Below are 13,048 nucleotides of genomic sequence, written 5' to 3'. Positions count from 1 at the left end.
TGTCCCAGTGCTGCACACCCCAGACTCGGCCAGCCCTGTCCCAGTGCTGCACACCCCAGACTCGGCCAGCCCTGTCCCAGTGCTGCACACCCCAGACTCGTCACCGCAGAGGCTCCTCCTGCAAGCTACAACATCTGTGGTGCACAGGCAGCAGAGCTGGTAAAGCAGAGCCGTGCAGACACAGCCCGCGCTGGCGAGACAGTCCCACACCAGGAGGGAATACTGAGCATAAGCCCTCCCAACCTCTGCATTTTCACTCCACTGACTGAACACATTGCAATTACACCACCCCAAGACCTCCATCGGTCCCAGATGGTGGGGACACACAACAGCATGGGAGAAATCACACCAGAGCAGCCGGGTCGACAGACCCGATCCCAGCCATCCTGATTCCCAGAATGGATCCATGCTGGGAAAAACAATTCAAAGGCGGCACTGAAACAGACCTGAGCAGAAACTTACAGGAAACAAAACGTGGTTCTAAATCTGTGAATGCCTTCTGGACCATCAAAAAGCACCTTACACCCCCGAACAGGACGTGCTGAGGGTTTCACTCCCAGCGATTTACGGAGCTGTTGGTCCATACGCCTGCAGGCAGCACAGAACTGCACCACACCAGAGACTCAAACACTGCACGAGGGAGCCAGGGAGGAGGGAGAGGCAGGATCAGCCATCTCCACTGACAGTCTCAAACAGAATTTTAAGGTGCTTCCCAAAAGCACAGAGTAAAAACACTGCCAGAGCAGAGTCTCTTCACAGAGAAGTCTGCACGTGCATCAGCATTCCCAGGGTGTCAGCCACGACACCAGACACAGCTCCTGACACCCTGGCTCTGGAGAGCAGTGATGGGATCACTCTGCTCCCTTACTGCTGATGGAGGCTCATCCCCACAAACATCAGCCGGCCGAAATCCAAAGAAAGGCTCAGATCTGCTCTAATGCCCATTAGGCTGCAATTCAACCACAGCCCCCCAAAATACCTTTTTGAGCAACACAAACAGTGGATAGGTACCATCAGAATTTGCCCCAGCCAAAGGCTCTCTGAGGGAAGTGGCTGATGAAGACTAACGAGAAGGGCTGAGCTGATCTCACTCTGAGGCATTACTGACTCTCCAAAGTGAAGCTGAAGCAAGTAATCAATGTCCAGCACTTCTGAACACCGGAGGGAAATGATGTGTGAGAGGGACTAAGGAAAATGGGAAGAAAGTGAGGAAGAGACGACATTTTACTGTGGAAAAGCCCATTGTGATCAGTCCTCAGCATCCTTTATTCTAGTTAGAAAGTATGAGGTGTACTGGCTCTCTTCATTTGCACCATAAATGCAGCAACTCTTCCAGTTTCCGGATAAATTTTAATTGCATTACATGCTATTAATTTCACTCACACTCACAGAGGACATCTACAATTTCTTTTGTGCTACCATTAACCACTTTCGCAAACATTAAACAAGCAAACACAAACACTAACTTCCCTCCAGCTGCAAACACAACTGAATTTTACCTGTACTTTCCCCCAGACTCACTCCTGGTACCCTACCCACCTGCAGCTTCATGCTGCAACCCCAAATTCCAGGCCTTCCCTGCTTCCAAGCAAATGACCTGTACTCCCATATCCATCTCATCAAATATTTGAGACATACCAAACCTTCATGGAAATCCAACTGTTTTAGTTAAGCAAACAGAAAATCTCCCCAAATCATACAGATTAAAATTCACCTGAATCCAAAAGTAGCAGCTGAAGTTCACTCAGCCTGGATCTCTATGATCATCTGAATATCTGCTCCCTGTGTCACCACTGCTGGTAAGGATGTTTTGTGGTTAATTTGGAACTTCTAGAATAAGGAGACTGCATGAAGCAAATGTTCCTAGAAGATCCAAATGCTCTGGAAACCTGGAGTTTATAAATGACCACATCCTGTGGGAGGAGGAGGAGGAAGGGGACTGTCTCTCCTGTTTTCCTTTGCACTCCCAGGTGAGCTGCAGCCCCTGCCCAGCCCAGCCCGAGCCCCCGAGCACTGCACATACCTGGATGTATCGCAAGGCACTCCTGAGGACACTGAGGTTTGAGGTCTTCTTGTCATCTACGTTGGGGATGTTGCGCTTTAAAGTCTCAAAGCACTCTTTCAAATGTGCACGTCTAAAGAAAACACAGGTGGGTCGTCAGCTCGTGGGACACACACCAGAAACCAATTCCACATAGGGGAGAGCCTAACTGGGGCCTTAATCCAGCAAAGCACCTGCACCTGTGCATAGCAGACCCCCAGCCCAGCCCAGCCCAGCCACCACAGGGCTGTGTGCCTGGATTCTATTCCAGCTTTGTTAGGAACACTGTGCAGCCTTAAATGAAACATCCCATCTCCCTGTGCTTCCACTGTCACCATATTTCTGATTTAGCTAGTCAGGCTTGTAAGAGTTTTGGGTCAGGAACTGGTTTTCCTCTTGTATTCACACTGTGCACTGACCCTGATTTTGGTTCACTGCTTTAAAGGAGTCACACTGTTATGCACACGGGGGTTTGCTTTGCGGGATGAGGGCTTTGCAGGTGATGGGACGCAGTGGTGCAGTTAAACAGAACATACTGGGAAGCCAGAAATGCAGAACTGAGCTGTAAGAAAGCAAAGCAACGCTGCAAGATTCAGTAAAAGCCACTAAGAATTTTGTTCAGGTTCTTTGTTTAAAAACAAACAAACAACAAACAAAACCCCGCCAAAGCCAAACAAATATTGACAGACTATAGGCCAAAAAAAGAACGTGAATTACAATTAAAAAAACCAAACCCCTGGCTTTCTACGCACCTGTTCTTCTCCAATTTATTATGTACTTCCCTGGTCCCAACCCTGTAACCCAAACAGAACAAAGATCAGCTCAGTGTCAGGTTGAAAACTCCTGCATTGCACCTGTGCTTGCAGCAGTGTGTGTGTGCCAAGGAGATACAGGTCAAGATTCAAAAGCAACAGAGGTGTTCAGATATCACTGGTGTAACATTAGGCACATATATAGTTCTGCCTATGCTGTTTCAAGATAAACTACATACTTTACACGTGCATTAGATGGACACATTGTGCATATAATGCACACTAGGTACAAACAGGTGTAACCTACACCTACGCTCCAGTGGGACAAGGTTTATGCAGTTTTAAATTCAAATGTACAATACTGGGCAAACACTTCCAACTGCTTCAGGTTTTTACTGTGCCTGAAACAACAAAGCTGAGGATAAACATGGAATGAAGCAATCCAGGAATCCTCCAGTCACCACTCAAGGAAGAACCAGAGTGAGCTTCTGGTTTGGGGTTTGAGTTCATCCCCATCCTCCAAATCAGGAGTGTTTTTAGGAAAAGCTAAACAAATAAATGTTCTCAGTTTTTCAGCTACAGTGGTGTTTAGGTACATTAGCAGACGTGTAGATTTCAAGTATTTTCAATACACTGTGCAAAGTAATTATTTGCCTTTATCTGAAAATACAGGACATTGAGATAATCATAATCAATAAACTGTCAGGTATTTGAAAACAAACATTTGTCAGCATTTTCCCATGAAACATTTACAGGCTGAAAAAGACACCTTTTCTGTGCTTATGTCTAATGGAGTAGTTCTAGGGGGACACAGTGGTGAGCTGGGCTCCACACTGGGAGCACAGCCCTCCCAGCCTCCCAGAAGCAAAGCTCAGTGTGATGGCACAGGAGCAGTTTGTGGGTGCATCTGCAGCCACCCCTCTCAGACTCGTTCTGCCCTGGTACCCCCGTGCCAGCAGAAACTGGCTCCACAGCCATCTGAACCCACACAAGGGCAGTGACAGGGTTGTTTGATCAAAGCATAGGCTGATGGACCTTTCCCACAGCTGGGTGTTTTACACACAGGCTCTCAAGATCCCAGTTTTCCACAGAGAAATCACACTGGCATTTTACCAAAGCCTTTATCTTCACAAACTCTTATCTGCATTACTTACATTGTTTCCTTCTATGCATTTTGGGATCTCTATATCCCAACGGACACTGTGAACCCTTTTTATGTCCACTACACGTTACATCTCCTCCAGCCCCCCTGGGACTTGCACACCATCTCCAACACCACTGCCAGGAGTCATCCCCCCGCTGCAGAACAGTCCCAGGCCCAGGCAGCACAGCCCAGGAGGGAAGACTGAACAGATCCAGGTCACTTATCCTGCAGGAAAACTAAAGGGCCAAGGGAAACAGGTAAAACTGCTGCAAAGAAGGGAATGGTTTGTTCTCCCATTCCACAAGCAGTAATACCAGACAGTATTGGGATGCTGTGGTCTGGAAACAGCCACCTACGGAGAAGGCAGAGTCACCACCAGCCAAAGTCCTCAGGAACAAGTCAGATAAACATTACCCTGGAACAACATCAGAGCCACAAGTCCTGTCTGAGGGTGAGGGCAGATTAAACAGCCTTCAGCCCCTTCCAGCTGCAGGATTCTGGGTGAGCAGGAGGCTCTCAGCACTTACAGCACTGAGAAACTGAAACAGCAGCTAAGATGATCCCTGTCCTGGGAATGACATCTCCCAGATCACATCCCAGTTTTCAACAAAGCTCCTGCAAGCAGCAGTGCCATGTGATTTCCCTGACCAGTACAAGCAGAGATCTTTTGTCAAACATAACACCAGATGCCACCTGAGATCAGACAGGCAGGGCTGGGACTTGCTTCCTAACACCGTTCTGGCTTGGAAAAAGAAGTCCTGGTACAGAATATTACAGTGTGGAGTCAGGGAGGAAAATAAAATCCCATCAAGTTGAAAACCCCTGCTCTCAGCAATCCAAACGGACATCAGATATCCACGGGTCTCGGTATTTCTGATCTGACAACGCTTTGGACAAGCAGGAGCTGCCCCAGAGTGATGCAGGTTTTGGTACCATCTTTGCCTGGTCCCTGTTGGACACCTCCACACACACAGTGCACTCACCCTCCAATTCTCTTCTTGAGCTCGATGGGTTTCAGGTCGTCTGCCGGGGCCAGCTTCAGGGCGCCGAGGGGCGCGGGCGCTGCCGGGTGCTGCAGGGGCTGGATGGGCTGTGGGACCACGTGGTGCTGGGAGATGGCCAGGACCGGCGCCGGGTAATGCTGGAGCTGCTTGGGGCTGCCCGACGGCGGGGTGGCAGCTTTCCCATCCGGCAGATGTGGGCCCGGCGGCCTCTGGATCACCGGAGCCACCGACGAGGATTCCTTGGGGACACTGGGAGTGCTTACGAGGGGCTGGTGGCGCTGCACGAGCGGCGGGGACAGGGCGGTTTGGGCCGCTTGCTGGGGGGAACTGGTGACAACAGGGATGGGAATGACTGAGATGGGGGCTGCCAGGGCGGGGGCGCGGGGGCACCGGGGCCGGGGGGGACACGGGCACCAGCAGTTCGCTTCGGGGCTCCTCCGGGGAGAGGGCACTGTTGGCCCGTGGCACGCTGGCCTTGCTGGCCTTCTTCTGCTCCTGCTCCCTCTCCAGGCGGAGCTTCTCATGCTTCTCATTCTCCTCTGAAAGAGAAACACTCACAGTGAGCACTGGTGCTTCCCTGACCTTCCCCAGCCGCAGCCTTGAACCAACACAAGGCAGGCTCCTTAAATTAAAATACCCCATGCTTTGTACTACCCTGAGTAAATCCCAGCTCAATGGACACTGCACTGATACAAACCTGCCAGGGCACCTCTTACTGCTGTGGCTTTTATTCAAGCTCCTAAACTTGGCTTTGATGTGTGTACGTTCCTATATGTTTTTATAACACCATACAAAGTAAATGAAATCTGTGTGGCCTGACTAGCAAAATAAACCTCATCAAATGCGATCCGGGGCTCCGGCTTTAATTGCGTGAACATGGTACAAGGAAAATTTATTTATACAAGTCCTGTGGCGCCAGTGGCCCTGGCATCTAGACATCACACAGCCTTAATCAAATATCTCCAAACCCACTGTCCATGAGGCTCAGCAGATCCTGCTCCTGACAGCCGCAACTAAAAGTGCTGCACCAACCTCTTCAAAGTTATATACAAATATTTGGAAAATAAACCCTTACTTCATCAAGGAAGGATCATATGGTTGGGTGTCCTCTCATATAGTTGCCAGTATCAAGAGGAAGCTCCAAGAAACATCCCAACAGAGCCTGTTCCCAGGAGAAGCTTGGGCTCAACTGAAACACTGAAGCTGGGGTGTATATTTAGGAAATTTGATAGAAGAGAGCGTATCCTGCAACCTGGAATTACCAGGTTATGTTCAACCTCGCAGTGATCTTCAAGAAGAAGCTGCACTGAACACAACAAGCAGAACAAGGGGAAAAGGGCCCCCCCAGGCACAGAGCTGCCCAGCCCTCACCACGCCTGAGGGGCCCTGCCACTGCTGGGATAATTTCTTACCTGCCTTTTAATTTTGAGGGGTGCTAGTGCAAAAGCTACAGAGAGAATAAAGGGAACAAAACTCTTATTCCTGATTCTGAATGCCCTTTGGTACGTGTGACTGCACAGTGACACTGCCCCAGATTCAGTCGACGTGATTTCCTGAAGTTCAGCTGCAGCAACAGCCCAAACACGCCCCACTCACCTCAGGAGCCCATGAGCAGGGTCAGGCACCCATCTGACTGGGTAAACACTGTCCAGCAACCACATGGGGAGAAACCACCCCTGGACTGAGCTCCAGCACCAGGGCTGCAGCCCCAGTCCTTGACCCCACAGCACTTGGAAAGGCACCCATGAAACTCCATGATCAGGAAGGATTTCACATCCATACACCACTCCTCCCAGGGTTGCCCGAGACTCAAATCCAAAGTTTTAATTCAACTCCTGCAGCACAAGTAGAGGTAAGTGAGCAAAAGATCTGACTGACTCCAAAAGAGGAGGCAGGATGTTTAAGCAGCAGCTGAGGCTGAAAGCAGCATTGCTCTGTATTTTCTCAAAATATTTCAGGGTAATTATCAATATTTCCTTAAAGGAAGAAGCAAAGCAGTGCAGGGTGGCAAAAACCCCAGCAGGAATCTCCTGATGTAAACACAAATTTTAACTACCTACAATTTCTGAGTGGCTCAAATGAACAACATTAATAACCAATACAGAAAAGCCCTTTGTCTGCAGATCTTTTGCTCCACTTTGCTGCTGGTTCGCAGCCAGAGCCAACGCGCCGGCCCTGGCACAGGGCACACGAGGAAACCCAACCCTGGGGAGCTGCTGACTCACAGTGTTCCCTGCGCGTGTCCGGCCACGCTGCAGCTCCGGGGCAGCTCCGGGGCAGCTCCGGGCACCCGGCTGGGCACGGGGAGAGCGGCGGGGACTGAGTGGCACCAGCGCTCCGGGCACACGCCGGACCACAGACCACACAACTTCCACCCAGACTTCAAACTGCACCGGGATGGAGAGGAGGGAGCAGCAAGGGAGTCCGTTAATGGGAAGCCCTGGTGGGGTCTGGTGAGGGGAGTGGGACCTGCCTGGGCGGCACTGGTGGCTGGAGGTGACGCTGCCACAGCAGAGCAGAGGATCCAGCCAGGAGAGCCAAGGGCTGCGCTGGCAGCGCTGCCAGGCGGGAGCAGGAGTGGGCACGAAACTCCTACAACGGCAGTGTCCCTTCCTCGGGGATGCAGGAGAACAGGGAAGCAAGGTTAAAGCACGCCTTACTGATCAGAAATATTTATGTAAATGTCTCTGAAAGCAGGTGCAGCCCTCGGGCTGCTGACAAGCTGCCAGCAAGGCCTTTGGTGTTGCAAATCTTGAGCTCCCTTGAGCTAAAGAGTTTATTTCAAGGATTTTTTTTAGCCAAAATCTGACACCAGTGAGCCCCTGTCCTTTTGTGTCTGACTCATCCACAGGCAGAAAGGATCCACATTGCCAACCCCTCCCCAGTAAGAGGACTGGAGGGTCCCTGAGTCACCTCTTAGGATAGAAACCCTTCCATTGGGTGATAAAATCCTGTCTCCTGCTCACTTTGTACTCACACCTTGCATACAAACCAAAGACACCCTTTGAAAGAAACCCCCTCGAGCTCTATGTTTTCCCATATGAAGGAAGTTCACCCACGTTCAGTCCCAGGTACATGTCAGGGATGAGTGACCAGCACACCGTGTGCTCAGACACACGTGAGGTTCATTCCTTCCCATGCAGCGCACTCAGCACAGCAACTCCTGCAGGCCCAGACACAGAAAGAAGCCAAGGCTCAGGGCATCCCCTCGGGTTACGAGGACAGCTGAACCCAAAGGTGCACCCCAAAATTATGCATGATTTCCACTCATTCTTGACACTCTTATCAAGGGGACTGAGGATGAGACAAACCAAGTGAGCGAACCAGCTCTGAGAACCCTGCAGGGGTCTGAACCACAGGCCAGGCACGAAGGGACCAAGAATCCCACCCTGCCCACACCACTCTGTCTGCCATCATGCCCTCGTGCTGAGAGCAGGGACCTCAGTTCCCTGGCCATGCCACCCAGACAGCGACAGCAACACCAGCAGCCATGGGACAGAACAGTAAATCCTGCCCTAGGAGGACACAGAAACAGGGTCAGCACTTCTGACCGGTGGCCTGGTGCTATTTTAAGGCCCTGATGGTCCAGGAATACACAGTACCAAGGCACTCTTAACTTTGTTACCTAATAATCTGCTGCGTTTAAATATATCTCCTCCCTTTGGCCTGCCCTGGAAACACCACCCACCTGTCACAGCCAGGGCTGCAGACACAGAGAGCAGTGTGGGGCAGAGCCACACGTGCCCCACGCCCCAGGGCACAGCCTGAGCCTCCCGGGGCAGTGCTGGAGGAGCAGGCCTTAAGGAATGTCAGTGCCCTTTTAATGCTCCTATTTTTCACTAGGGACACTATCAGAACTCAGAATTTATCAAGGGTGTGTGCCTTTGCATAGCCAGTCATCCTACTTCTGTGCTCTGTGTGTGCTCAGTGGTCCCTCCCCAGCACATGGACATCCCTAACTCCAGAACAGGGAGCCAGTTCTGTGGTGTCATTTTCTGAATGATCTGAACTGTTTTTCTGAACCATTCAATGCTTCTGGGAGCTTATTCAGCACACCCTGAACAGCTACATCCCCAGAGAGGAGTGGCCTGGGTGTCACTGACACAGGATCTGGAGCAGGGTCACCCGCAGCAGTCGCCCCAGGTTCCTACCAGGAAAGTGCTGGGGACAGAAAGAATCTCCAGGTATTTCCTCCTCCCAGGGCCAGCCTGGAGGGGGATAGCCATGCCAAGAGGAAGGGCAGGCTGGAGCCTGAAGGTTGGTTTCTGTTTCTGCAGGTCCCTGGCTCTGCAGAGGAGAACCAGGAAAGGGAAGATAAGAACAGTCAGCAGAACTGGAGCTCAGCAAAGCTCAGCCTGAGCCAGGCAAGCTCTGAGTCATAGTGAATGCTGCTGACACCAGAGGCTGCAGCAACCAGCCACGGGTGCTTCCAGGCCCAGGAACATGCTGTAGGACTGAGACCCCTTTGAAATTGGGACCCCTTTCTCTGAGCCCCTCTGAATCCTGGATGACAACAGCACAACACAAGCCCCACTTTTCTCTACCATCTTTGCAAAAGTCTCACTGTTTGGTGTCCCTTTGCACCACTGCTTCCCCACCAGTAACGTGGCAGACCCCACAGGGCCCTGCTTCCCAAACCCCTCCAGGCCATGCCCACAGTGCCGGGTTGGCTGCCAGGCACCTGCTGACACTTCAAGCCTGATACCAAACCAAGCCTGATACCTCCTGGAATGCAGCAGGGAAAGACCCTCAAGAAATCTTGTAATTCATCTCCCAAGCCCCAAAGAGGAATCAACCATAACCAAATAAATACCTGGCAGATGTTTCTCACATTAGCAGCTTCTCCAGCCCCTATGGATAATTTACATTGTGCTTTAATATGCTGTTCCAGCACTTAACTGAAACCCTGAATCAGCTCCAGAGAATCATTTTAGCTGCATTTTAGTTATAACTAACTCTTAGTGGACAAAAGAAAGAAATAAAGCACCAGGATTTAGCTGCACTACAAAGGAAAAGAAACCAGATCAAAACTGCTAAAAAACCAAAACCATCATGGAGAGTCTTATCTGTACACAGACACCCCAGGGCCAGCAGGTCACCGAGGGGCCAAGCATGTCACGTGCTGTCGTGGCTGCAGCACCACACTTTGGTGGGCTGGAGGGATGCAAAATTCCTGTTAGGTACCACATATCTCCTGTCTGCAGGACTTGGGACGAAGTGCAGAAAAGCACTGGCTCTAACAGGTGGAATGGGCACGTGCTGACCGCTTCAGTGTCCAAGGAGCCTCCCCTGGGCAGCCAACCAGGTGAGCTGTCCTACACAAGATGGGCCTCAGTGCTTTTCCACCACGCCTTGGCATTCTTAAGAGACAGAAAGACAAGGTAGTGTGCTCTGATAAGCATGTATTTGTCAGCTGAACAGCTTCTGTATCACAGTTTAGAGCAAAAAGTTCACTGATGACAGGCAGCATCCAACCCACTCGCTCCCACGCACATGAGGACACTGCTGCCCCTGCTTCTGGCCCAGAGACAGGGGGACACACTGCAGGGACAGAGAACAATGATGTGCCTTAATGGTACAGGTTGGAAAAGAACAGTAAACGTGAGCTGACTTAACAAATTCTATTATAAACAAACTATATACTCTTAAAACAGACCAAAAAGCCCACAGACGTGCCCTCAGAAGAAACTCTAAGACCCCACTTCATCCACTGCTGGCAAGTGCTCTGCAGGCTTTGAGTCAGCCAGCAAACACAGTGTGTGTGTTACACAGCCAGCAAGGGATCCTATCTCCATACTTGAAAAAGAGATAAGAATCAAGGGTATCTGCCCATCAAGGCCCATGCACAGGAGTCTCCTCCATCACCTGAATTGGCTACACCAGGGCAGTTATCCCTGCCATCCCCAAAATCACAGACATTGCTCTGTCACAGAGCAAGGCTCTTCCCGAAGTTAAACTCTAATTCTCAGAGTCTGCATGTCACTCTGGCACTGTTTTCCTCAGAGCAGCAGTCCAGAAGTAGATAAACTCCACACTGCTTGTTGGGAGGTGCTTTAACCTCCCCTGAAAGAAACCCAGATGGGTGTGCTGCCTGCAGCAGCCAGCAGTGGCTAAGGACATGGCCACATACCCCTGGAGCCGCTCGGGACCCACGTGCACCCTGGGGAGACAGAAACCAGCAACAGCCAAAAAGATGCATCCCAACATCACATTGACAAGACCTGTTGAGAGACACCAGTGGGGGACCTCACTGAGCACAGCACCGAGCCAGTGCCCAACCACAGACGCTGGGTGTGAGCAGGTTCTCTTCCTCACCCATCAGCATGAGGCAGGCAGCACCACAGCCAAAGGAAACCTTTCTGGTCACCACACACCTTGTTATCACTCCCAGGCAATTAAGAAGAGTGCCCAAATGGCAGTCTGTGAGAAGGTAAAGCCCATAACTGTGCTTGCTGCAGGGTCACTGCCCGTGCTTGCTCTGCCCGGGGAAGGAACGGTGTGAAGGAACTGCAGCACCGGGAGAGCAGCGAGCGCAGGCTGAGCACTCACAGATGAGCATCTATGGGAAAAACCCTAAGAAAACAAATATTAGTTACTTGCAATTATAAAGAAATTTGTTTTTCTTAGATCACAAAACATTCTTGGATTAACCTAAAGTCAAAGAAATCAGCCACCCTGTAATTCAAGTCCAGTGTCTCTGGAGCTTGCACGTAACAGAGGAAGGACCCTGGGCTGTGGGTCTGTGCTGTGTAAATATGAGTTTATGTGCCTGGGAGCCACGTGCTTACAGCAAACAGCAGCAGCAGCATTGTGAAGCATGAACACAGGTGGGGACAAGAGTGCTTCAGCATCCTGACCCCCAAACCCACCAGAAACGCTGGTGTGTGGCCCCCACAGTGTGTGTCACTGTCTGCATCCCCATGGTGTTCACAGTATAGAAATGTATCACATCAGCTGTTCCCTTCACCTCCCCACAGCTGTTGGTTTGTTTCCCACAAATTAATGACATCCAAATAATGATATTACTGGTACCATCATTTACAGAACATTTGTCACCATGTAGGAAAATGGGTTTGCTGAGCACACACACACAGTACAGATGAGGAGCCAAACCACTGCAGTTTCATTTCTGTTACATTTCTCTGCAAATCTACAGAAAATTCGTCCAGTTGTAAGAAACTCTCCAAGTCACACAGGCCCAGCAGGAAGCATCCAGCAAACCCCAGCACACACACGGGATCACACTGGGGTGTGCAATGAGCACACAAGACAAAGAGCCTCAAAACCTACTATTTTAAGTCAGTCAATGTTTATGTTGTAGAAGTGTCGGGTGAGGATTCTGTAGATGTATATGGGCAGCTGTGTCACTACAAAGCAAACCATTCCCCCTAACCCAGCCTGTCACCTGCATTTTTCCTCCCAGCTTATTGGAAGACAACAACCAACCACTTGTGCTGCATCCTTCCATTTCCCACCCTTTATTCCCAGGTATGGAAAACCAAAAGTGTAGGTATTATGAGTGTGATATCCCCAGCAACCTTAGATCAGCTCAGGTTTACATCATTTAGTGCTGTTCCCAACATGCATTGATTTTCAGGCCAGACTGGACCCCTGGAGTTCTGCAGGGTAACTGGGGGTGCAATGTAGACCATAACACTTCTCAGAACACAGATTTGAAGGGGCAGGAGAGGAAGAAGGCAAGGGAAGGAAGCCAACCCTGAACACTTCATTGCTTCCCAGTCTTTCCCAGCTACTCCTCTGCTTGTGCTTTACCCTGACATCTTCCTGCCACCCAAAGGTCACACGCCGGGCTCCTCCCTCCCGTGCCACACATCTTCCTGGTGCTCTGACTTCCCTGACATGGCCACGTTTGCACTGATGCTGCTACTCCTGCAGCTGGCTCAGGCCTGACATGTCTGTGCAGCAGGTACGGGGCCTGTGCCCCCCAGCAGTGCCTGAGAGAGCCACGCCAGGCTCCACATGCTCACCCTGGCAGCTCCTGCCTGCAGCAGGCTCTGGTGTAACACCACATCCTTACCCATCCCTGTGAGCTTCTCCTGGAGCTGGGAAACCTGCATGATGTCTTTTCCTTGGAGTGTTGCCTCAC

At 50.8% G+C, this 13,048-nt stretch overlaps 1 protein-coding gene across 1 annotated transcript in view; it reads right to left on the bottom strand.

Moving 5' to 3' along the window:
* MNT (MAX network transcriptional repressor) overlaps positions 1–13,048 on the bottom strand; it is a 32,538-nt gene that overhangs the window by 16,665 nt on the left and 2,825 nt on the right. The window contains 4 exon segments of the mRNA XM_018084852.2: positions 2,024–2,135; positions 2,794–2,835; positions 4,921–5,310; positions 5,312–5,480. Coding sequence (XP_017940341.2) covers positions 2,024–2,135; positions 2,794–2,835; positions 4,921–5,310; positions 5,312–5,480 — 713 coding nt within the window.

This window comes from Manacus vitellinus, unplaced genomic scaffold (assembly GCF_001715985.3).
Source record: "Manacus vitellinus isolate BGI_N305 unplaced genomic scaffold, ASM171598v3 scaffold_76_pilon, whole genome shotgun sequence".
NCBI lineage: Eukaryota > Metazoa > Chordata > Aves > Passeriformes > Pipridae > Manacus > Manacus vitellinus.
The sequence above is the reverse complement of the archived record's forward strand: the minus strand, read 5'-3'. Positions and strand labels throughout refer to the sequence as shown.